At 38.7% G+C, this 27052-nt stretch overlaps 1 protein-coding gene across 4 annotated transcripts in view; it reads right to left on the bottom strand.

Moving 5' to 3' along the window:
- The window catches only part of gpat2 (glycerol-3-phosphate acyltransferase 2, mitochondrial), a 132540-nt gene that overhangs the window by 3727 nt on the left and 101761 nt on the right, over positions 1-27052 (bottom strand). For all 4 annotated transcript variants that reach the window (XM_088335112.1, XM_088335114.1, XM_088335113.1 and 1 more), the window contains 8 exons: positions 24453-24580; positions 23003-23073; positions 20219-20379; positions 20050-20153; positions 12830-13017; positions 12296-12373; positions 9616-9738; positions 1777-1897 (listed from right to left, as the gene is read on the bottom strand). In XM_088335112.1, the coding sequence (XP_088191238.1) occupies positions 1777-1897; positions 9616-9738; positions 12296-12373; positions 12830-13017; positions 20050-20153; positions 20219-20379; positions 23003-23073; positions 24453-24580 (974 nt within the window). The remainder of the gene's footprint in view (positions 1-1776; positions 1898-9615; positions 9739-12295; positions 12374-12829; positions 13018-20049; positions 20154-20218; positions 20380-23002; positions 23074-24452; positions 24581-27052) is intronic.

The raw sequence follows: 27052 nt of genomic DNA, 5'->3' as shown, positions 1-27052 counted from the left end.
GTGGGAAGAATTGGTAGTTATTCTGCATTTTCAAACATGACTGTTACCTTAAATGTTCTCTGGTTGATCGATGGTAGTCAGCATATACAGTTACAGTGGGGGGTTTGGATTGGCATGTGGCTTTAGTGACATCCAGTGGACAAATCTAAAACTGCAGGTCATTGTCACTCATTTTTATCTAGTGTTTCTCTCAGTAATGTCTCATAGCCTAAGGTTAGTGAGCCTGATTTGGCCGTATGTTTGACACACCTGCCCTAGGCTTTGGTCACCATCTTAACTCATACCAATAAATAAGACCTTGATTCTGAACAACCATCTCCTTTTTGCCTTTGGGCCGAAATCTAGCAACAAAGCTGACATGGGCATTAACTTGCCCTTGTCAAGCACAATTTATTTATCTTTTAAAACAAATATTAATTTTGAGGATAATACACACAGAATGATATTGAGCCCAACAATAATTGTTCATGAACAGTGTTACTTGAGATGCTTAACCCATATAGATGCCAATAAACTGGATGTTTATCATCCCCACACAAATAAATACCCAGAATGCGGAATTCTGATGAATACTGCGCAAACATCAAAATTAACTTCATTAGCAGCCATCTTGAAAGTGTCGATCAAAGATAACATGCACGATGGTTTAAAAGTTTGGGGTTGCTTTAAAATGTATTTTTTTAAGCAAAACAACTCTTTTGTGTGTGAAGGTAAACTAATCAGAAATAAACCACATACATTTTTATAGTGGTAAATGACTATGTTAGCTGCAAGTGTCCATTTTTTAGTGCAATACCTACAGACAGTACGTGTATAAAAGCCCATTTCCATCAACCCAATTTTCTAACAGTACATTGTGTTTGCTCATTGTGTTAAAGGGCTAATGGATTATGAGAAAAACATTGTGCAATTGTGTTAGCACAGCTGTAAACAGTTTTGCTGGATAAAGAAACTATAGTCAAATCAAGTAATGTTTATTTGTATAGCCCTCCTTATTCACAAGAAGTTTTGAAGAGCTGTAGACTTCAGAGTATTATACCACCAAAAGATGGAAATTAAATCAACTGTATTTGTTTTTGCACAATATTTAAATATTGCAACTGACCAATGTTGACGGTGTAAGGGAAAAGTGTGAAAAAGTATATACCTTAAAGTAAATATATCTTATTGGGAGCATCATATTTGTGGGTGTGATTGAACTTTCAGAATTGCCATTTGAAACAGTCTGTTCTTTTCAAGGACATGAAGGCTATTCCATATGAAAAATGGCCAAGAAACTAAAGATCACAGACAAAGGTGTGTACCTTTTAGAGAACTGCACAGACAGAAACCAGAGTAGAAAGAAAAGTGGCAGGCCTTGCTGCACAAACGGGCATGAGGACAAGTAAATTTAAGCCTCAAGTTTGAGAAATCAACGCCTTGCAGGTCCTCAACTAGCAGCTTTGTTAAGTAGTACCCACAAAACACTAGTGTCAACATCTACAGTAAAGAGGTGACTCGGAAATCATGACCTTCGAAGTAGAGTGACAAAGAAAAAGCCTTATCTGATACTGTGGAACAAAAGGAAGAGATGTATATGGGCAAAAGGACAGACATTGAAAAACTCATTTGATAAATAAAAGTGTGACAAAACTGTCTGGGTGACCCAAACAATGGAGCGGTAGTGTAAATACAACAAATGCAAAAGCAATAATTTGTAACAAATGGCTCAAATTAATCTTAAATCACACTGTAATTTGCTTTCACAGTAAATCAAAAACACAAAATAAAGCAAACCTGGCAGAGGTGTGTGCAGAAGGTTCAGGAAAGCAGTGGTCCAGCATAGAGTTCTCAAAGGCCCGGCTAGCATGTTGCAGAGGAAGAAAAACATGTCGGGACACCGATTTGGCTGGCTTAGCTGGATAAAAGAGGGCATAAGAGGTTAATAGGAATATTAACTCAAAGAAGATTGTAACAGTCTACTAAGGAAACGCTGTAAAACATTCATGGCCCCACAAGGACGTCTCCATGCTAGTCCAAAAGTTTCATGCTAGAGTTCACACCCGAGTGCAAAAAAATAAGGAAGTAGGGTTCCATGACATTTACATCAGTTATTGCTTTGAATGATCCAGTGACTTTTCCTGTGTAAAGGTCAGAAATCTGAAATAAGCTACCATATATCTTCTTATCTTTTCCCATCATAGAAAACTGTATTTTGGCATGCACAAGATGGGAATGAGGGCAATTGAACCGGCTAAAAGTTGACATGTTACAAATGCTGCTATTAGTTGTTTGCTGGAACCCACATATGCCTAACAGTCTCCGAAACATACAAACTGTGGTCAAGCAACTCAATTTCTTTACCTATTTTAGGTCTTATTTGGTAGATGTCTTGTTATATGCATTAACGCATTCTGGATTTACAATGACTTTTGGGGTCAACTAAAACGGGTACTTACGGAAGAACTGTGTCAATTGTTTTATGTAGAATGAATGTACCGGTAGTAAATATAATATGGTTTGATTGCATTCCAAAGCTGGGTCTATAAACGGTATCACTCTCATCAGATTTCATTATAATCGTACGCATAACCATTTGGCATTTATATTTCTTTTTGAAGGTCAGTTCCAACAATTTGGTTAAATACTGAAAAGTCAGCACCAAATACGGTATAGACTCACCATACTCATTGTAGGGAGATTTATTGCATCTAAATTGCAACACATACAAAAAGTCCTATATTGGAATGTTTGATAGACAAACCTGGACTGAATTACAATCAGATCAATTTCTGATACTTCTACATATGAGATACATTTGTTCCCAGATCGTGCTCCCATTTAGAATTGCTTGTATAAGAAGCAAATTTTCCCAATACGAAATGATTGAAAACTATGTAATCTGTTCCCAGGCTACCAAAAGCATCCAAGTTAACCCTAAGTAGCTGTAAACCACATCTTCCTGATCACTAAAACACATTCAAATAGTAATTAATATTAAGTAATTTTTGCACCAAATGCATATGCAATATGTTGACCAATTTTTGCACTATGATGACTATTTTTGCACCAAATGCATATTGCACAAACCCTACGATACCAAACTGTATGTAACATCCTATATGCCGACATTTCTTGGGTTAATTTTGTGTAAATTATAACTATAACCTTATCCTCCTTGTTATATAACCTTATCTTCTCTGTTCCTTTACCTTCTTGGGTTTTTTACCTCACTGTGAATGTTTGAGACTGGAGTGTCATGCCCAATTTCGTTGTCACAATATGTTAACCCATTTTGTAACAATGACAATAAAGGTATATTCTATTCTATTCTTCTGTTCTTCTATTAAACATAGAAATACAGTAAAAATATAAATAAGATCATATTAACGAAATAAAATGCAAGTTGATGATTATGAGCACCTACAACAGGTGAAGTCGGCGTTAGCTTAAGTTATCGAGGTGTGGTGTGAGAGAAATGGAGGAGCGAGACTGTTGATGATATGTACTGTGTAAAGTTACTGTTACTTGAAATGAACGTACATACAAACATTTTAAAAGCACTTTATTTTTTCATTTTCATTTCATAAACTCCTCTGCGACTTTGTAATTTGCACTTGCTGCTTCCTCATACTGTGCCACTGAGTGTGACCCAGTCCTTTTCATGAATTTCTAAATCAGCCATGCCTGGTCCTAAATCCATTCCAATTGTACCCTACATTGACTTCCCTGCCTCAAGTTGACACTGCCTCAAGCTTTATGTCCTTGTAAATAGAATATTAATGCTCCTGGTCGCGTTTACAGCTTTGCTGGCATCTGTCTGTTTCCTTATCATACAAATCATAGATGATGACTAATTGTACTGCTTGAATAGGTCATTTACACGAACATTATGTTCACGTTTGTCTTTTATTTTCTGCATCATTTCAAAAGATGTGAAATGCATGCGGTAACTGGGACAAGCAGATTGTGACAGGAAACTCTTGAGAATGAGCATCTGGGAATTCTTGTAACTTGGATTTTCCCTTGTATCCCAGGCAAGATTTTTGCTCGAAATACATTTGTGTGTCTTGTACCATAGAACAGTGGTCGGGTACTTATGCCATATGTCTCTTTTGATGAGTAGATATGGCTTAGAGATCAAATTTCACTGTTGCACATTTCTCTGTGTCGTTGTATCTCGACTTTGCCACATGTGAAACCTAAATACCCATAAGCCAGCTCAAGGTTCAGTCTAGTATCTAAAGGGCACATTGTCCACTACACTTTACTGTCAGGGTGTCACACCAATATACCCAGTTTTGTCAGAAGGTTGCTAAGAAACCCTTTAAATGGAAGTTCATTTAACTATGTGTGTTCACTGTTGAGATACTTTGATAAAAACCCAGAAACAAACTGTAAACAGGTGAAAACACCAGTAAACCACTTAGGGCACTTTGATTGGGTGAGTGGTAGAGGTGGGCGGATCTCTACACACAGAGCAAGGCACTCCATTCTTTCTCTTTCTCAGTGTAGTCTGCGCTGAAAATAATTAAGACGATATACTTCTCCTTTGGAGTATTTTGTGACCTTTTTTTTTACAAAATAACTTTTCTTGGACCTCATTTTGAAACTATTATTTAAAAATGATGGTCGAAATGAGCCTCAATACTCTTGAGTTACTGAGGGCGGGCAACAAATTTTAAATGGTATACATATTGTGTCCTAGATAATACATCTGGGGTATTGAAGACAGACAGTGAACAACAACAAAGACCGAGGCTTAATTCCAGGTTGAAACTTTACTGAAATCGACTGGTCTTAATGAGTTGTTAAAAGTTGATTCCACTCGGAGGTTAATATAACTGAAATTCAGACGGAGAAAATACAGACTACTTCCAACATGGCTGGTTACAACAGGAAGTGCTTCATGCGGACTACAGGAAGTGATATACTGTAGTATTTATTATATTATATCTTTGGGTTAAACAAATCTTCCTAGCTTAACTTGTATTATTAAAAAAAATAACAATATTTTTAAATGTATATAAATATGAGGTTATTTAAAATAACTTTGATTTATCAATATATAAATTACATTTACAATATTACATCTTGTATTGGATGTCCTAGGCCTGTGTTGTTAGTGAGTATTTTAAATTGAACCTACTACACTACGTTGGAGGATATTGATTAAGATGAGTAGCCGTACCAATATAAAAAATAGAATAATACTAGCCTTATTTTATATTAGAGTAGATTTTCATACCAAAAACAATCAGAAACTGCCCCGCTTTACAACAAGGTGATTCAGGTAGGCGAAATAGCACACAGCGGGCATTTGCCTAAAACACAATTGTGTACTTGGCAGTGTGTTTTTGTTCAGGAACCGTCGGGTGGCAGCGGAACAAGAGCATGAGCTTGCAATTAATAGTCAACCCGTGTATATAAAATTGTGTTTCTTCTACGATGGAGGAAGACTGGAAGCACTAGATCTGAGATGTGCATTCAATTGCTATTTAGAATTTATACTTCATTAATTTGCAAAAGACTCTCGTAAACTAACAAGCCATACAACTAAAATTTATGGAATGGTGAAAAACTGAAATAGTCTACACATGAATCTTTGATATGTTATTTGCCCAAAATGTCTTCGTGGTGATAGTATTGCAAGCGTCTAAATATTACAACGAACTAGCAAGTATTATAATACAGGTTAAGGAACCAACAAAACAGATCCAATATTAATGAAAAAAAAAAGAGCTTGAGATAATTGAAAGATCCTAACGCAGCAACATTAAACATTATTAATCTAAAATCCATCGATAAACCAGCGGTCTGAAACTCAATTGACTTTGCTGTGTGTGTTTACTTTTAGAAAAATAGTAAATTGTGTTAAGTTCATTATTTTCGTAATATATTAATAAACATTAGACTTTCTTATATTTTGGATTCATTACACACAACTGAATACTTTAAACATTTTATTGTTTTATGATGATTGATTTATTCAAGCTTGAAATGAAATCAAAACAATAAAAGACGTGAAATATTTCAGTTGGTGTGCAACAAATCTAAAATACATGAACATTTCATTTTTATCATTACTCTTTGGAAAATAATAAACTTTATCACAATATGTCTTTTATTTTCCCTTCCTTTGTTTTCTTGTTTATGTAGCTTCCGATTTTTATTATTTCTATATGTTTTGTTTTGAGAAGCCTTGCACAAATTGTAATGTCTATTCAAAATAAATAAGAAAAACAATAACCACCAAGTATTATAATAACGGTTGAGGAAGCAACAAAACATATCCTATACCTAAGAAATACATAGCTAGAGACCATTTTGAAGCTCTGAATGCAGCAACATCAAACATTAAATATACAGTGCTGTTTAATATAATAGCAGTGCAATGTGACTAACCATATAATCCCAGGTTTTAGTATATTTTTATTGAAACATGCCAAACATGTTACCAGTGGGTGCAGTAGATTCTCAAAAAACAAACATGACCCAGCAGAAGGGTGGGGAATAGGGCAAATAGTTAAAAGGGGTGTGTTAAAAAAATAGCAGTGTCTGCTGTTGACTGTACAAACTCAAAACGATTTAGTATTTCCAAAATAGGTAGGATTTAGCAATCCTGATGATTAGTTGCATGACCACAGTTTTTTTTATAACTGCTTCACATCTGTGTGGCACGGAGTAAACCAACTTGTGGCACCTTTCAGTTGTTATTTCACTCCATGATTGCTTAAAACCACTCCATAATTCATTTAAATTTCTTGGTTCTGCTTCACAAACAGCATTTTTATATCACCCCACAAGTTCTTAATTGGACTGAGATCTGGGGATTGGGCTGGCCACTATTTAACATTAATTTTATTGGTTTGGAACCAAGACTTTGCTTGTCTACTGGTGTGTTTGGGGTCATTGCCTTGTTGAAACACAAACTGATTCATGATCCCTGGTGTGCGATAAATGGGCCCAACACCAGTGTAGGAGAAATGGGTCCAGACCATGATACTTGCACCACTGTGCTTCACTGACTCCAATGTGTACTGCGGTTTGAATTCAGAGTTTGAGGGTCGTCTCACACATGATATGTGGCCCCTGGACCCTTAAAGAACAATTTTACTTTCATCAGTCCAAAAAATGTTCCTTCATTTTTCTTTATGCCAGTATATGTGTTCTTTGGCGAATTGTAACCTCTTCTGCACATGCCTTTTTTAAAACAGAGGGACTTCATGTGGCATTCTTGGAAAAAAATTTGCTTATCTGGCATCTAACTGTCACAGCACTTACTGGTAACTGCAAACTGTGTTTGATCGTCCAGGACCTGATCATTGGCTGGTTATTCTCCGGTCCATTTTAATAGTTGTCTTCTGTTTTCTTCCACATGTCTCAGTTTTTCTACCTATTTTAAGGCATTAGAGATCATTTAGCTGAACAGCCAACAATTTTGCGCACCTCTTTACTGTATAGGTTCTTACCTCTCATCAACGTTTTAATCATAAAACGCCGTTCTTCCGAGCAGTGTCTTGAATTACCTTTTTTTTTTTCAAATGCACATTCAATCTATGCTTCATCATCCTTAAATAGGCGCCACCCAATTCACACCTGATTCACATCTGTTTTTGTTTTTTTTCTTGCCCAAAATTGAAGAACTCAGACATTGGTTGCAACACTGCTATTTTTTTTAAAACACCCCTTGAATTATTTGCCCAATTGCACAGCCTTTGGAGCATGTCTATTATGAATGCTGGGTCTTGTTTGTTTTCTGAGAATGTACTGCAGCTACTGGTAGTGTAACAATAAAAAAATTAACTAAAAACCAGGAATATTCCGGTTAGTCACGTTGCACTGCTATTATTTTAAAGAGCCCTGAAAAGAAAAGCCCATTTTCACTCTAAACAAGTCTGAGCAATGAGAATGTCTGCTTGCTGTGAACAACTCTGAATTTGGGCGCTTTGAAAATGTTGTCTGACTCAAGAGTTGCGCTTGCTGCCTCTCTGTCAAAGCAATATTTGGATGAAAAATGCATTGCTGAAAAGAACATGATCTGAAAAATGAACTATTTTTGTCTTGTAAAAACCTAAAAGCAAGAGTATTGACAGTTTTGGTCATTCAATCATTAAACTCTGCAACTCAAGCCCCCCCGCACAACACACACAAAATAAAACACTCTAACCTCGAAGTCACTTTGCATACATTTTTGAAGTTGATTAGTTGCCCTGCGCTGCTTTGAAAAGTCACGTAACACTCAGGACAGTCTTCTATTAAAGGCAACAGACATCCAGCTAATTGGTATTCAAGTAATGTTTCCCGGCTGTGTGGCTGCTTTTGTTATGGAAATGCACTTGCATCAAATGTGTCTTTCGAGCTGTGGTTAAGCCAGTTTTGTCGTGGCTCGTTTGCAGCCCCTGGAAGCTCCAGTCATATGATAACTGGGTCAACATTTGACGTGATTCTCCCCACATCCAGGGCCTTGAAAAAGTATTTTCCATATCATTCCACAAATGCTCTATAGAATTAAGGTCTGAACTTTGGCTTGGACATCCTAACACCTTTATATTGTTAGTTTGAAGCATTCCGTTGTAGATTTTGCTTCATGTTTAGGGTCGTCGTCGTGTTGGAGGGTGACCATGAGCCCCATTTTTAAGTCTCTTGGAGACTCCAACAGAATTACTTCCAGAATCGCTCTGTATATAGATCCATACATCTTTCTATCAACTCCAATGTTCTTCCCAGTCCTTGCGAACGAAAAGCAATCCCGGGGTATGATGCTGCCACTGCCATCCTTGAAAGTTTTGTTTTCAGGGTGATGTGCAGTGTTACTGTTACGCCAAACATTACACTTTGCATTCAGCCTAGAAAGTTCAATTTGGGTCTCATTTGACCAGAAAAACTTGTTCCACATATTATTTGTGCTCCAATTTGGCTTTTTGCAAACACCAAACGGGCCTTTGTATGGTATTCTTTAAAGTATGTGTCTCTTCTTGCCAGTCTTCCAAAAAGAACAGATTCATGCAGAGTAGGACTAAGAGTTGTCTTATGCACAGATTGTCCCACCTCAGCTGAGTATTCCTGCAGGTCATTCAATGTGAACATTGGCCATTTGAATGCTTCCCTGATTAGTTTTCTCCTTGTTTGGGTCAGTAGTTTTGACTCTCTCCTTTGACTCTTTATATTAATGTTGGTGTTACAGGCTTCACAAAGAGTAACTTGGTCCCAGAAATAATCAATCTGTTTTTGTACAGTAGGAAGAAGAGACAGGAGTCACGTCTTGTGTTCACAATGGCAGCTGATAATTGTTTTTTTATGCAACATAATATCACCATTGTGTCTCAAATGTTGTTGATTGTTTTTTAGTCCATTAGCTTAAAGCTTACAGCCGGAAATGTGGCATAATGACAAAAAGTTCTTGGGCAGGGGGGTACAATACCTTTGCTAGTCACTATACACTGAAACCTCTTGTGCTTTTCGGTGGATATGTTTACATGCAAGGAATAGTCCAGGTAATGGTTTAATTTAAATGTAGATATAACCTGGGTTAAGGGCTGCACGATTAACCGAAATCGAATCGATATCGCGATGTGACGTAATGCAATAGCGTAACCGCAAACCACTGCAAAACCCATGGAACTGTTTTGGTACCTTGTAAGAATAAGATTCATGCTCCTCACAGTCCGAATCGCTATGGTACAGGTCGTCTGTGGTGGTCCATGTCAACGTGCCGTTTCTCTTCCAGTAATCACAGATGGGAACGTCCCGCTGAACCTGTTCCCAAAAACAAGTTTGAATATGTTTTGGCAGAAAACAGCTTTAGTGTACCACTACCCGGGGCTCACAGGAATGCATTTGATTGAAGGGGGGTTGGTTACCCACAATATACAATGTATTCCAAAAAAGATATGCACATTTTACCAGTTGATAACTCAATTATTTACTACTGTTTTATAAACTTAATCCATAAAACCGGGTAATGGCACCCAAAATTTACTTTAAAGAAAGGAATGTATTCTAAAATTCTACTGGAAGTATGAAAACACAGTAAAAGTGTCAAGACAAGAGAGATGGTGTTTAACAAAGAACCACCACCATGAATTACTATTGTTCGAACTTGAAAGTCTTTGCGCCAAGAATAAGAACATTGACCTAATTTCATGATGCGAGGAACAGTTGATTTTGAAATGCCTACCTCATAACGATGTTGACGCAAAGACTTTCTTAGACTTCGTTGAAACGTTTCCAGAAATCTTTCTTCTGACTTCACCATACCCCTTCCTCGAACAGAATCATAAAGTTGGCTGATGACACAACCATGGTCGGACTCATGTCAGGGGAATAGGAGTCAGACAACCGAGATGAATTGAAAAGACTAACAGAGTGGTGTTTAGTGAACAACCTCCCACTGAACATAAAGAAGGCTCAGAAGTGACTCCACTTCTTGAGAGTGCTCAGGAGGAACAACCTGAAGGAGAAGCTGCTAATGAAATTCTACAGCGTCACCATAGAAACCATCCTAACACATTGCATTATGGCGTGGTATGCAGGATGCTTGGCAACAGATAGAAAATCCCTACAGAGGATCATAAACATGGCCCAAAAGATCACTGGCTGCCTGATGCCCAGCCTGTAGGACAAATCGAGCTCTTGCTACCGCAGCAGAGCTAAACATATCCTATATCGGTCAGACGGTAAAGATCCCACAAGGTCGGACTGAACAGACTGAGATAGATTCTTCCCCAGTTCTATCAACACACTAAACCACAAGCACACATGGGACACGTGGAACACAGTTTCAAGTGCAATATCCTGGTTGTGTATAGTTTTTATTTAAGATGTAATTACTTTATATTAGAAGTGAACACTTCATATTTTTCAATTTATAATATTTTGTATTGATCTATTTTACCAACCGGAGCACAACTCTAGTTTTGTTGTAGCAACAAAATGATAATAAAGCTGATTCTGCTTTTGTGGGGCTTTTTCGATGAACGTGGTTTGTGGGAACACTTCTTACAGACGTCTTCAACAGTTCCATCAGCTTTAAATTGAACTGTAATTCATGTGATGTTAACTCTCGTCTGTGGTTCTTTATTAAACTCCCTCCTAAATTGTCTTTGCATTTCTGCGGTGTTTTCATACATTCCATTAGTATTTTAGAATTAAGCCCATTCCTTCAAAGTAAAGTCTAGCTACCATCATTCAGTTCAATGCACTTCAGTCTATAAAGAAAGAATAAATAATAGTGTTAACTGCTAAACATGTTGGTTCACTGACCGGTAGGTAAATGAAGATTTCGTAACATCCAAATTATGGCGACAAAGTATCATGTGAAATTAAGTGGATTGTGTCCTTAATCAATACAGTTGAGCAATAAAAGATCAATAATTAAAAAAAAATATATATAATTTGATAGTACATTGTTTATTTGTAAAAAAAGAAAGGTTTATAAAGTACAATACTTTTATTTGTTAAACAAATACTTGAGCCTGTAAATTGGGGTTGTTCTTTTGTTTTAATGAATAATGTAGTAGTGAATAAACAAATGAATAAAAGTTTCTATTTTTTCAATATTAAAATATATCACCGAGTATGTAGTCATGAATAAATGAGTTTTCCAGCTATATTTTCTTATTTATACATCACATCATTACTTTGATAATCACATTATTCATTTAGTTGTTGTACTTGATGTTTATCCATATATTTGAATAAAGTATTTACGTGTTGTATTCATTTGATGTTTCAATGTGTATATTTATCCAGAACTTTCCAACAATGTTTCTAGGTGGTAGTCTGATGAGTCTGCCCTTGTCTTATTATACCAGCTGCCAAATCCAGTTATATCCAATTTGAACAAAGGTCTCTTGTGAAAGATGTGACGACCTTACTTGCTGGAAAATCCCATCTCAGTCAGAGTAATTTTCCAGCTATGTTTTATTTTTGTCAGTCCAAGCCCCTTTTCTGTAAAAATTATTTGATGCTTGTCTAGGGAAAACTTTGTCCTGATCACAAGCCCAGCAATTTTTTTTTTTAAATTTTGCTTATTTGTAATTAAAGTACTCGGTTGAACTGCTTTCTTCAGCTTTTGTTTCTTCGCCCAAATACTTAGTTGGAATCCCAGAATTGAACACGCGTCAGGAGAAGGATTATCCACGCTTACATTACTTCGCTGGATTTGCATATCAAGGAACACGCGAAAAAATTAGGGATTACTGTATACCTTTTTTGGGACACCTTGTGCATGTCAATGAAACAGTGGTTGGTTAGGACACCAGATGGAGTTGTTTCGTTTTACATTGGTTGAACTTTGAAAAATGCATCTTACTTGTTCAGTGATCAAGATGCCACATCGCACCAAACTGTCAATTGCATCCAGTGCAAAACTTTGAGGGGACTGGCATGGCTGCAGAAATTGGATATAAATAACAGAACAGGTGAGAGGAGCAAATACTTTCAGTCTCATCACACATGTATGGCGAGCAAAAGAAGACGGGTGACAGAGAGCATAGACAGTGAGGTGGAGTGGAAGATAAGATCAGAGAAGGGGATGCGGAGTTCGCCATCTGGATGCATGAGTGGGAGCGATATTCTTCCGTGGATGAAAAGGCCAAGCAATGCTGCTGTAAGAAGAGAGGAAAAGGAGGAACGGCTGCAGAAATAAAAGGTGCACTAACTGAGCAAGACGCAGCATATTTGCCTTCAATTCAGAGCCCTTGAAGTCAATGTGATGGACTGTGTAAAAATGGACGTGCACCCAAACAGCGCCAGCGGTGCATGGTACGCACTGCTCAGCCCCATTAAACAGCCATTGAACAAGAGTCGACGGGTGAGCGCACGTGTGATACGAATGGAAACTCACTGGTCGAAAACCCGGAGGCAGAAGATGGCAGAGCTGCAGGGCTCGATCAGTCAGCTCCGACTGGCAGAGAACCACATCGAACTCCCAGTTGCCTTTGACCTGGTTATCATCTGCGAAGTCAGTCCTCACCTTGCAGCTGCTGACGACACTGGTGGCAATGTCGCACAGCATGGCCGACACTGCACTAGCTGATGACACAAAAAAAAATAATAATAAAAATAAAAGTAAAATTGAATGTAATTGGATTTATTGTCATTGATATCAATGTTGTCAAACTTTGTATGAAACACGATTAGACATGGCACTTCAGGGTAAACCTAAGCAATATAAAAATAAGATAAAAGACTGTCAGGATAAAGGCAAAAAAAAAAATCCCCAAATAAGTTGCAAGATATATATCTTCAGTTCCGCTCTCTTGTTTAGGGTGGTGATGGTCTAGGGGAAGAAACTGTCCCTGAGCCTTTTAGTCCTTGTTTCAAGGGAACAGAGGGCAAGAGGTCAAAGAGGTTGTGGCTGGATTGAAAAGAGTATTTTCTAATGTTAATAGCGCTGACATCAGTTGTCAAATAACAATCACATAACAAAAAAATCGGTAATATACTGAAAAATTGTATTAATTTTTACTGTGGTGTTGAAATAAAAAGTCTGAACACAAAGACCCAAATACAGCAGGACGCGTGGCCAAGTTAGATGAGCGGCCATTTTGGCTACTATTGCCCGGTCGTGTAGCATCTTTTCGAGAAAAAGACTGTCAGTCCGACAATACCTGTTGAAAATTTATTGGGATGTGGTGTGGTGTATTGCCTTTTCCTGTTGATAATAATGGGTCCTAAGCAGTGATGGGATTAACCCGTTACAAAAGAACATGTTACAGAAAAATGCCTTCCTGGAACACAACTAGCTTTTTCTGTAATGAGTACTGTTACACCTTATTAATGACATTTTCTATTTCAACTGTCATTACAACATGGTGCATTGCTCGCTACTTATTAGAAGGAGATAAAGAATTACAATGTCTTCTGCTGTATGGTTGTTCCTGTATCACCCTCAAATTTTTATACCATACTTAATCCACCAGCAGCACAGAGCGGGATACATCAAACGGGAGAGGTGCGCATGTTTACATCTCCCTACAAAATACAACTCAATACAGTTCCATTATAATCCTAGTACAGAGGACACCCCCAACCTGCCTTAATGATTACAGGCCTGTTGGCTTGACCCCTCTAATAATGAAGTGCTTCAAGCAGATTCTTCTCAAGTATATCAGAGACTTCATCCCCACTGACCTTGGAATCCACTAGTTTACCTCAAGAGGAAAAGGTCCCCAGATTATGCTGTCTTCATCACCCTGTATAACATCCTGCCCAATTTGCAGGAGCCTTGCATATGCCTTGCTGCTGTTTGTAGCCTACAGCTCAGCTTTCGACACCATCATTCCAGACAAACAGGTGCTTAAGCTACACGCGGTGGGTCTGTCTACGTCACTGTGTTACTGATAGGGGTAAGATCTTAGGCCCGGGCATGAACCCGGCCCGGCTTCCCCCTCGCTTTTTATTTTAAAAAAGTATTTACTCGTCATATGTTTTGAGTTTGCTTTTCTTTGTGGAGGATTTACAAAGCAATATGCATGCTCGTCGGTGCTAGTCCGTCACCCGCTAATCTATGTCCGACAGTGTCTGCGTGCTCGTCGGCCCAATTCACACTTTCTTCCTCCTCTCGACATATTAAATATGAAAATTAGTGTTTTCTTCTGGCTCGTTCCCAGTCTGGTTAGTCAGAGTTAATTTTTTAGGCCCGATGTTACCTCTAGTCAGTGGTTCAGAAACTTTCTCACCAAAAGACCTCAGGTGGTGAGAATAGGGAAGACGACATCATGTGCTCTGGTTCTCAGCACAGGCACGCCAAAGGGGTGTGTGCTCAGCCCAGCACTCCACACTTGGTTTACTCGACTGTGCTGACATCCAAACTTCCAGTACAGGATTGAAATTCCGGGCTGACACTACAGTGGTGGGTTTCAGCTCAGGCAAGCATGAGAACCAATACAGAGAGGAGAGTTATTTCTGTTACACTTTATCTCCAACCTTTATCGCCAACCTACAAGACTTAACAATGTTACTCAGAAATGGAGAAGACAATGTTTAAGTGGTTTGAAGACAAATGACATAATGGGCAAGGAGTGTCAACCAGTTCAGGGTGTCCCCTACCCACTGCCCGAAGATAGCTGGGATGGGCTCGATAGGCACAGAAAATGGAAGGTTTAATGGATGGAGATGGAGTGTCTCGGCTGTGTTCCTGTGCAACCTCTCAAGATTCAAAAGCCAAAAAATATGAAGGGTTCACCGCTTCCACAAGTTGATGTACACGTTTTCTTCTTTTATTTCATTGCTACTTTTTTTGTAACACACAAAACACTGGTCCCAAGAAATTTAGTGACAACTGGCAGGAAAAGACCACAGTTTCCCCGTGTGGAGTTTGCATGTTCTCCCTGTGTCTGCAAGGGTTTCCTCCGGGCACTTTGGTTTCCTCCCACATTCCCCCAAAATATGCATGTCAGGTTAATTGGCCGGTCCAAATTGTCCTTTGGTGTGAAAGAGCGTTTGAGTTGTCTGTCTCTGTGTGCCTTGCGACTGGCTGGCAACCAGTTCGGGGTGTGCCCTGCCCACTGACCGAGGATAGGGTCCAGCACCCCACGACCCGACTGAAGATAAGCGATGCAGCTAATGGATGGATGGAAGGGAAAGAGCAAAACAGCAAAAACAAAGATTGATTCATAGAAGGATACGATTGTGAAAAGATGAGAATGAAAGATGAGAATGGTGTTTGAGTGTCTGCCATTGAACCATTGCTCAAAGGTACAGTGGATGGTTCAAAATAAGTTAAAATGTTTATGTTATTATGGAATATCTTTATTGTGTACACATTTACGTAGTTACAGAAATCCCTCGGTTTTCGCGGTTAATGGGGACCAGAACTACCTGCAAAAAGTGAAAATCTGGGAGGCACCTTTTTTGGGGCTGCCTTTACTAGAGCGGACTTGCCGATAGTAAGAGAGAAAGAGAGAGAGAACAAATTGAAACCCAGTACGCATTTCTAATTATTCAAAGTTTGTCGGGATTTTTGGACGAATCTTTATTAACAGCCTTGCCGACTGGGAGTGAGAGAGAGAGAGAGAGAGAGAGAGAGAGAGAGAAAGAGAGAGAGGGAGAGAGAGAGAGAAAGAGAGAGGGAGAGAGAGAGAGATGCCAGCATGACAAAAGGAGCAAGGCACAAACTTCTCAGTCAGATGCAAAAAGAATAAAGAGCCGGTGTACAGCCACAGTACAGTATGAAATACGCTATGATATGCATTGGGCAATGGGTATCGGATATCTTGAGTCAAGAGGTGCTGGCCAACGGCTGGAATCTTGGCACCCTGAAACGTTCCTCGGTGCAGCGGGAAGCATCCGTTGTTTTGTTCTATTTTCAACCTTTTTTGTTATAAATATTTTTTACCCGCAAAACAGCGCGAGGGGTCTCTGTATTGTTAAGTTACACGTTGGAACACATTTAACTAATATTAGGTCGTAAGGAAAAAAAAATTCTGGTATTCGAACACCGATCCCGAATGGATTATGGTTGAGGTAAGTATCACTGTCCGTTTATTTATAAGATGAGTGGTCACATTTTACCAAGTCCCAAAACTACTTTTACTTTTGATAAATACCATTTCCACCTAAAGGAATCATTTTGCAAGATTTAGGTAAATTTGCATTATTTGATTCGTAGTGGACATATGTTTGTTTACCTGTGATGAGCTGGTAATGAGTTTGATTTAAGCATTTGGGGGGGCAAAACCAATGTTTCATAACGCTCACTGCCCACAGTCGTTATTTCCGTAACAGAAATAAACCACGCTTACATTATGAATCATGCGCTCCAATTATCATCAAGAGGCATTCCTATGAAAAAATAATCCAAAAAAAAAACAAAAAACAAACAATGTTCTGTTTAAAATACAAAAAACATGGGCAGGCACTAAAACTGTCATTCAAAAATTTGTAAATAGCACGGAGACTATTACAATGGATGTTATTGAAATGGCTTCACAGCAGCAGCAGCAGCACTGTTTCACTTTTATAATTGAGTTTGAAGTGTCAAAGTCTTTGTCACGGCTCACGGACCCCTTAAACGCCAGGGTCGTAGGGGCACCACTTCCTGTTCCGAAATTTGAAGTATTACACTGTATAATACGCAATGCATAATATTTGGCTATCGTATTTTTGTTGAAAAATAAACTTTGTGGTGATGACATTATATTATTTGATCTTGTGACATATTTAAGGCACATGTTCACGGACCCCTAACTGCCAGGGTCGTCAGGGGTCACTTCCTGTGGTGTGTCTTTGGCAAATACAGCCTGGCAGCGCTCATACCTCTCCTGGACGTTTTTTTGAGGTAGGGTTTTTTCTCCCCCCACATGAAACAGATATAAGTGGTTTCCATTGTTACCACTAGCAGAAGAAGCCTCCTCATCTGACTCAGATACAGCACCTTCATCATCTGGTTGTCATTTATCGGTGTCAAGCGTCATTTCGCTCGGGCAGCGGCGTTTGACAATACTAATATTTACCGTAATCACTGCGGATAAACTATTTTGTTGTGACATTTTGTCAAATTCCTGCACTTAATTTAAGGTAATTTATTGTAAATACATTCATCATATCCAATTCCAAGTCGGAGCAAAGGAAAATAAATAATGACTGCAAGTAAAGTTAAAACTGGCAATTTTAAATCCTCTTAGAAGCATTCGTGCATGGTGCTTGGCTTGTAATATATTTTATAATTATGCAGGTAAAATTATTCTCACTGTATAAACAAATGCTTACTTACAGCTCGGATAAAACTAACGAGCATAGGAGTTTCACCAAGACGCTATGTGTTTCCAAAGGCTTGCAAAATATTGCTTTACATACAGTATCCCTTATTTCTTTCTTCCATGTGCTGTGATATTTACATATTTTTACTTAATCTTTGATCTCTGAAAGTACAAACCACAATTCTCAGCAGATGATATATGGCTAAGCGCCGAAACAGAACCAGAGGAATATCGACTGTGTGTTGAAAAAGATTCTCTGACGAGAAAATGATCAAAATGATGTGAAACTTTAAAATGAACTTATGAACACTCCTAGTGTGATGGATTCTAAAATGGGAGCCAACCTCTCAGGGAAAGGTTTTGCCAATGGTATTGAAACAGGAAAGATGAGAAAAAGTAAGAGCAATCCACAGTTAAGTGTTTGGGAGAAGAGTGTTAGCAGATCAAGCTCGAGCAGATGGCCATATGGAGTGCGGGGACTTAGATTGAGAGGCACCCATTCCCCACAGCAGCAGCAAAGCTCGATTTGTTGGGAGAAAAGAGAAGGTTGTGTTTTGATAGAAAATGTGGAAGCCGAAAACCAGGTGGCTAAGCACTTGATCTTGAAAGAGCAGTTGAGCGATGAAAAAAAAAATCTTCCCGCACAAAATGAACCCTTTTATTCTGGAAAGGTTACAATAAGGTGTAAGTAGCAATATTTTCCCCCAATATAGATTTTGGGGGCTCATCTCATAGGAACGGCAGGACACTTTGCAACAACAACAGCGACCAGATGATGAAGGTGCTGTATCTGAGTCTGATAAGGGGTTTTGTCCATATAAAGGTAACTAAGGAAACCAGTACTATTTCATGTGGGGGAGCACACCCCAACCCAAAACCCTGACCAGGAGAGGGATGGGCTCTGCCAGGCTTAACTTTCCCAAGACACACAACAATACACAGGTTTTTATTTTAAACTATTTTAAACAATGCAGTTATTTCTCTGTTGCTATTCAATTCTGTCTATTGGAGGGGACAACAAAAGCCTTTTTACGCTGCAATTTGAATGCTAGATTATATAGATATAATTTACTGGTCAATATAAATGTAAATGTAAGTTTGAGTATAAGAAATTCTCAAACATTTAACTGCATAAAATATTTTACTTGGGTTGTGAGAGTATCCTTAAATGACAATTTGCCCATATCAGCCATCAAAAAGACAAAATGTTTGTCAAATGAGTGGGTGAACAATGCGTGTGTAAATATTTTCAAGACAAAAATCTCCCGATATACACTGTAGGTGTTGTGATAAATGATGGTAATATGTACTGTAGCTTCCATTTTCAGTTGCAGGAAGTTCTTCCGATTACAATTTACCACTGGAAAACGCTACCATTATATTTTGCACGGCCCATAATAAATGTCCATACATGATACATAATCCTTGCACTAATACACACTTTTTTGTGCGCTGTTTAGGTGTAGCTTGCACCTGTTGATTTGGGTACACCCCGTAGCGGGTCATACAAACTAAATCAGCTGCCGTTAATCACGAGTGAAAAAGAAATGCAGAGGCAACGCTAAGCCACCAAGGAGCAGTGTTGGACTTATTTTTAAGCAGACATGTTGTAAAACATGGCAACAATTTCAAGCATTTACAAGTATTTCACCCCAAAAAATCCAAGCACTTTTCAATGTTTGAAAATGCTACATTAAAATGCAAGCATGCTCGAGGATTTCAAGCACCTGTACAAACCCTGCGCATGTTGAAGAAAAAATAAAATCAGTCTTGGTAGCCGTCATAATAAAGTACACAGAAAGTGATTAAATATTTTCAACTTAAGTTGAGGCAGCTTCGTTTTTAACAATACATTTTTTTCTGCTAGGAGAGCAGAATTGTAGAAAGCTGACTTCATCCAATTAAAGGAAAAAGTTTTTGGTGAAGGGAGGCCTGCCAAAATAAACAGCTCTAGCTTTGTGAGTCAATTTTTCATGCATGACTGACTTATGCTTGATAAAATAGATCTCAAGGACTCAAGCAGGGGACAACTGTACATGGGAGAATTGCTAAATTGTAGCTGTAGCTGCACCAAAGTAACTGAGAACTCTGTGGTGCTTAGTGAGAAAAAAAAGTTTCTTGGCAGTCTTTTACTGGTTATGTCTTCTAACACTTCAAAGTACCAAGAAAGGCTGCCTTTAAAATATCATGTTTAAATTGATTTTTCCTTACTGCTGCGGCAACTGTCACAAGTCACAGCCAAAACCTCCCACTAACATCCCTGTGAGAAGATTATATTAGGTCTCAATATGAACTTTTGGAATTAAGTGATAAGTGAAAGTACTGCCATCTTACCAAAATACATGCATGCAAAATCACTCACCACCAACAGCTTCCAAAATAAAAGTATGGGTGACAATCTCGGCCTGAAGGCTGAGGTGATGTGTGGCAGCAAGAGTTGAACGAGGTATAACGGAAGGATCTTTCCTAGGGACATTGTATGTTTGGAAAGTTATATTGTAGTACTGGTATTTGATATGTACTGAACTAACCTTGACGGTACTGCAGCAATGATAAGGTGGGGAGCAAGCAAACTGATAGCATAGTGTACCATCTCTGTCAGGCTTCCTCCAAACCCAACATCTTTGTTCCTGAACAACAGCTCCTCCGTGAGCCAGCTGACATCACGACACAATACGGACGTTCTCACACCCTGAAAAATGGAGGGAAAATTAAAAACTAAGTGAAATTAATAAATAAATAATGAGAACGGTAGCGTTTTGGAACTTCAGTCAAAATCTAAATCCAGATCGAGCATCCATCTATTTTCTGCACAAGGGGGCAGGGCGACACCCTGAACTGGTTGTCAGCCAGGGCACACACAGACAGACAACACACTAACTCATTCAAACAAGAACAGACTCACTAATTCACACCTAGGGACAAAAAGGACCTTACAATCAACCTGCCATACATCTCTTCAAATGTGGGAGAAAACCAGACTGCCTGGGGGAAACCCATATGGGTACGGGGAGAACATGCAAACTCCGCACAGGGAGTCTGGTATCTGGAGTTGCACCTTGACTGACGCGCTAACCACTCTGTCACTTTGACGCCCTAGATCTAGCATGTGCTTGAAAAATATAACATAGTAAAACAGATAGTTTAAAAATAGAAAAAAAAACATCTAAATGAACCCATCCACTAGTTGGTTTATTTTCGCCCAACTTCCTATGTTGTTATAATGATCAAAATACCCTCCTGAATACATATATTTTTTATGTAAGGTTTGCAGGTGGTGTCCGGTTGTGCGATTTTATACAGGGCTATCTCTGGGTACCTTCACAAACAGGCAATATGTCACAATCCTGCACCTTTTTTGGTTTGTCACTTTCAGGTTTACTTTCATCCTCTGAGCTGTGGATTTTACTTCTATCATTACCCTCCCTCGTCACTATTAAATACTGTCTCGTTTTGGCGGCACGGTGGATGAAAGGCTAGAACACCTCTCCCACAGTTCTGAGGTCCTAGGTTCAGTTTCAGCTACAGGCCTCCCAGTGCGGAGTGTGATTGTTCTTCCCGCGTCGTTGCGTGGTTCCTCCGAGCAGTCTGGTTTCCTCCCACATTCCGAAAACTGGCATGCCAAGTTTATAAAGGGTCAGGGAAATCACAACCAGGAGTGGAGAGATCGGACACAGGTATGTCCAGTGGTGCCCCGGTTGGTGCACTTTAAGGGAATGTGGCATTCTAGATCCTAACACAATAGTGTGTTTGTCAGTATTCTGGTTGTGTAAAGCCATCTAAACATGCACAAAAATCCGACTGGGGTCTTAGTCCGACTGCCAGTAGTCCGTTTGAAATGGCTGATTTGTCCGTTCATTTTATTTTGTCCATAGATGGGTTCAACAACCCAAACTTTTGAAAGAACCATAATAAACCTCCAAAAAACAAAACAAAAATATGTCTGGAGCTGCAATAATATCAAAAACCTTATAGAGAGCAATGTTTTAAAGGGATTTATTCATAAGTCTAAATGTTTGTAAATATTGGAAACTGTTAAGAATGTTTTGTCCAAATACACACACACACACACACACACACACACACACACACACACACACACACACACACACACACACACACACACACACACACACACACACACACACACACACACACACACACACACACACACACACACACACACACACACACACGCACACACATATATGTGTATATACACACATATATAATAATAATAACTTTTCGTTGCTGTCGCCATTTATGTTAGTTTTGCCGTACGTTGTACTGGACTGAAATGCTAATTTGCCTCATTTATGTTGAAAACCAGCGGAGGTGCTAATCACATGGTGTGTGTATGTTGTGTCGCTCATTGCAGGTAAATTGTTCCCGTTTTTACACTCGTTATTGCAATTATTTATGTTTTCACAAATATATAAAAACGATGATGTTGGTTAAATTTCAGATTGAAAAATATGTCGAGTTGAATTCATTGTAAAAGTTGAAACCACTACAGTAATCCCTCGGTTATCGCAGTTAATGGGGACCCAACCACCCGCGAAAAGTGAAAATCCGCAAAGTAGCGACGCCCCTTCAAAAATGCTTAAAAAAAAAAACAGTTTTTTTTTAATTTGTTTTTTTAAATATTCATTTTTTTAGACCCACGAAGCTCTGAACCCGCGAACGTGGAACCGCGAAGTAGCGAGGTCCCACTGTATACGATCACTTGTTAAAAGTATCTTGTTAAACTGTATGTAAAAATTATAGTGATGGTTGATTTTCTGAACTGTATTGTATGTCAACTGTAAAGAAAACTATTTGATATGTTTGGAGCAGTCTCCAGCGCGCTGCTAACGATGTTAAGAACCAGCGGAGGTGCTAATCACACGGCGACTGACAAGGGGCTCGTATATCTTTTGACGGTCTTCCGTGACACGTATGTTGTGCTGCTCTTGCAGTCTCCGGGCGCTACTAACGTATCTGAAATAAAAGCCTCATCATCTAGTTCAGCCTAAATGTGGATCCTTGGTGGGACGGGTACACCGCCGTTACATATATACAGTACAGTATACATTTATATATAAATCCACTAGAGTAGCACGAAAGAGCCACATCCAGCTCTTTCAGTAAGTTTCAGTGATAATCTTTACAAAGAAAATTGGGTATTTTTGGTCAATACCAGAATTTTTGGGGTAAATAATGTATAAGTTTTACTGCATGCCTAAAATTTTGTTCCAAATGAATCCACATATGTATGACCTGAATGCTGGAAGTGATTGCCACTACATGAACACAGCAACAGCATGTTTACTTACCTTTCGGTGTCTGTACAGCAAAAGACTTGAAACAATACTGGTGGACATTACAGCCATGCTTGAGGTTACAGCTGCAGAAGAGAGGATAAATTATGAAATACCTTTGCTGAGTAAGGTGGGGTTGATAGATCGAAACATCGATATTATCGATACTGAGCAAGTACTTGGATCCGATCGATATTATAGTCTTAAAATCAATACTGTCTTCCCATTATAACTATCACTATAAGAAAGTTGTTAGTGTGTCGTAACATTATAGATATAAAATGACCTTCAAATTCAATTCAATTGTGGTTTAACTTTATTTGCACAGTGAATGAAAGGCACCGTATTTTATGGACTAAAAGGCACAACGGAATATAAGAACATCTTGTGAAAGTTTTTTTTTTCATATGCGAGGCGCATCGAACCATAAAGCACACGAGATTAAAAAAAGAAGATAAAAATATATTTTATAGGATGTAAATATTTGTCCCGATCCTATCAGTTGCCTGCTGATTGCCCTCACCTGCGCCCCAGCTGCCACTTGTTTCCTAATTATCCCTCTCCCTATGTCACTCTTTGTCAGTCGACTTGCTCCGATCCACTATCACGCTCTCCTCTCCACCTCGCCACCTATCACCGGCCGCGAGGACTTCCTGTTCCACCTGCCCAGCGAGCACCATATCGCTGTTTACTCCTTTCTCCCGGATCCCCCCCGATTCCTTAATAAAGTATTGTGTGAATGTTACGCATTTGGGTCCGTTTGTTCTGGGCGTGACAAATATTAGTGAATCTGGTTTCACTACTAAAATGAATTGATTATTTCATAAATAGTTAACGTCTGTACAAGCATTTTGTTGTAGTTATGCATTTTCGAATGTATTTACCAAATTTCAGTCTCTATAAAGGCGTGTAAGTTTGTTATTTCTACTTTGAAATCTCTAGCAAATTTGGGGTATTTGGGTGCGCCTTTTAATCCAGAAATATGTTACTTTAGTGTTCTTGTTGACATCGTTATACAGTATTTGTATTTTTGTGATTGAATACACTCTCTTGACGTTTTTTTCTGAAACACTTGTTGTCGTTGAAGTATTTTATTTTTCTATAACGTCGGTCCATCATATTGTTTACCCTATTTGCAATTTGACTTCATTTTTGGTATTTCATCTCAATATTGTGACATGGAAGGTATTAATAGTCATCACGTTGACATCGTTATATTTGTATTTTCGTTACATTAATAATTTTAATTATAAAGTAACTCAAGAGGGAAGTTTTCAATTAGTCAATGATCATGACATTTTCAACCAAAAATCGGTACCAGATCAGTGTCGATTCATTCACTACCATATATTTAATTGTATCGCTACTAAAATTTCCAGTTTTGCCCAACCCTACTGCTCAATGCAAACAGGATTGAATAGGAATTTGTTTTTAGGTCAGCAGGGGAGGAATACCTCTTACTTACAGAAACTGAGGTGGAGAACGATGGCCATGCTGAGCTCGCCTTCCTGACGAGTTTGTTTACAGGTTTCTGACACAAAACCTGAAGGCAGGAACCGAAACCTCTTCCGCTGACCAAACTCGCACTCGGCGCTTGGCAGGAAAAGCACACAGCCTGAATTAATACTGGATTAGGTGTCAATCTTTTGTAAAATGATTGCACTGTCAGAGTGAATGAAGATAACGCTCAACAGACTTGGCTTTCAGAGATGTGTTTTTCTTTTAATGCGACAAATGTGGCTTATACAAATGGTCTCTTGCAGTGGCAAGTGTCCCCCATTGTACGCTCCCTGCTCAGCGACATACATTAAGAAGATACAGTGACTCACGGGTGTGCACAGGGAGCATTTAGTTGTGCCCCATATTTCCCTGAGGAACACTGGACTAAACAAGTGAATAAATGGATCAAAGGGCTTCCTTTGATGGAGCAGCCCTGTTGTTCTTTACTGACGTATTAGGGGATAAAAAGCATTGGCCAAGAGAGCGTCATAAGAAAAATATGTGTGTGGGTGAAAAGTAAGGTAAAGTTCTGTATATATAACAAACGCAATGAGCGTCAACACATTAAAAGTAGCACTGCTTGAGTGAATGACATGGTAGTTAGTTTCATTTTCTGCCTTTTTCAAAACAAACAACTATTTTTTTGAGAAAAATTACTAATGAGCAAAGCTCATCAAATGCTAAATTACCATATTTTCCAAACTCTAAACTGCACCGAGGTTATCAGGCGCACCCCCCAAAAATGCCGTTTTGTGATAAAGTTTTTAATAAATGAGAGGCACCGGACTATAAGGCGCATGTAAATAAAAATACTGTAAGGGCTAGAGATTGAAACATTTTTTAAAAAGTGCCGTACTTTTCGCATCGATTAATCCGTTGGAAATATTACTGATCACAGTTGCATACGATTGCATAACATTAAATACAACGGAATTCAAACCAAGATCGGGTCTTGGAGTAAGCTAGATTATATCCACTAGATCATGGGTCAGCAACAAGCGGCTCTGGAGCTGCCTCTGGCTCTTTGGTGCTCCCAAGTGGCTCTCTGGCGCTTTTTCAACAATGTGTGATAATGGAAAATGATGTAGTATGATGTATTTTTTTTTCTTTTTTGTTCTATTTCCCCCTTCCTTTAAGTCATTTTGTGCACAATTTTACATAATATTTGGTCGTGTAGGGATTAAAGAAGCAAAAACAACCTGAAGAGCCGTTTGGGACCCGAAAGAGCCGGTTCTCTTTAGTGAGCTGAGCCGAAGAAGCCAGTTCTCGAAAATCTATACTGACTTTACTCAACTTCGTTCTCTTTCGACATTGACTTAAAAATATCGCATTTAGAAAACAGCGTCAGGGGAACCCGTGTATTTTTACCTTCATACACTGTAACTTTGACTTAATTCGCTTCTTAATTAGCAATTTTGAGCCCTGATTTTTGTGTGCTGGCTAGATTTTCTTGTGAGCTGAGAATGTGCGGGCAGTGCGCAATTGCGCTCGCGCGCAGCTTAGAGGGAACATTGCTTTTAAGCCTTCATTATAAGTGTTTTCAGTTGTACTAACAATACAGCAACATTTTGTGGTCAAATAATACACACGGTGTATTTAATACTCAATCTGCTGCATTTTTAATTGAATCATAATTACTTAACTTCACTAGCTTTGTCTTTAATATAACAAAATTAATCTATGATATTTTTACTATCCATCTCTTTTTATATTATTTAGCCATTTGCTTTTATACGCATGTGCTTTCTGAAGAATACCTTATTTTCCGGACTATAATGGAGGAATACAAACCCCAAATTAGCCAAAAAATTGAATGTGCGCCTAATATACACCGCAGAATACGGTGGATAAGATTGAAAACGCATATAGTATTTATAGGTGTGCAAGACCACACAAGGTTTTACGGTATACTTCCGTACTTGGGCAATGATCGATAATCAACGGTGACCCAAATCATATGCAATGGAATTTTAACCCGGGTCGTGGGAGTCAGGACCCTGACACTTTACTAGACCTTCAGCGGTACAGATGAGACATGAAAAGGCATTAGAGCTTACATGAATACCACACCCATTTTATTAACAGTATCAAAAACACTGATTTGCATAGTGCATTCTGATCATTTAAACAGTCTCTTTCACTGCCTTATCAACGGATGTAAGAGAATGTGGAAGATAGAAAGTCTTTCAACTCCACCTGTGCATCAATATCATTGCGAAAGCCAGAAACAGTAAACAAACATTTTCAACAAATTACTAAACAAACTCTTTTACATATGTACACATGTTAAACTCTGACGTTATTGACACACAGGTGAAGAAATGAAGAGACTGTTTAACCTATCAGAATATAATATGCAAATCAGTGTTTCTGGCACCGTGAGTAAACTAAATGTGATAACGAGATAACATTTTATGCCTTTTCGTCCGTTGTGCAAACTACTAGTGTTTAAGTGATAGAGTGCCAGTGCTCTCATCACAACAATTCCCGTTGATACATCCGTCCATCCATTATCTGCACTGCTTATCCTCAGCAGGGTTACGGGGGTGCTGGAGCCGATCCCAG

Source organism: Urocampus carinirostris, chromosome 5 (genome assembly GCF_059441175.1).
Source record: "Urocampus carinirostris isolate Australia breed hairy pipefish chromosome 5, RoL_Ucar_1.0, whole genome shotgun sequence".
NCBI classification, from domain to species: domain Eukaryota; kingdom Metazoa; phylum Chordata; class Actinopteri; order Syngnathiformes; family Syngnathidae; genus Urocampus; species Urocampus carinirostris.
The sequence above is the reverse complement of the archived record's forward strand: the minus strand, read 5'-3'. Positions and strand labels throughout refer to the sequence as shown.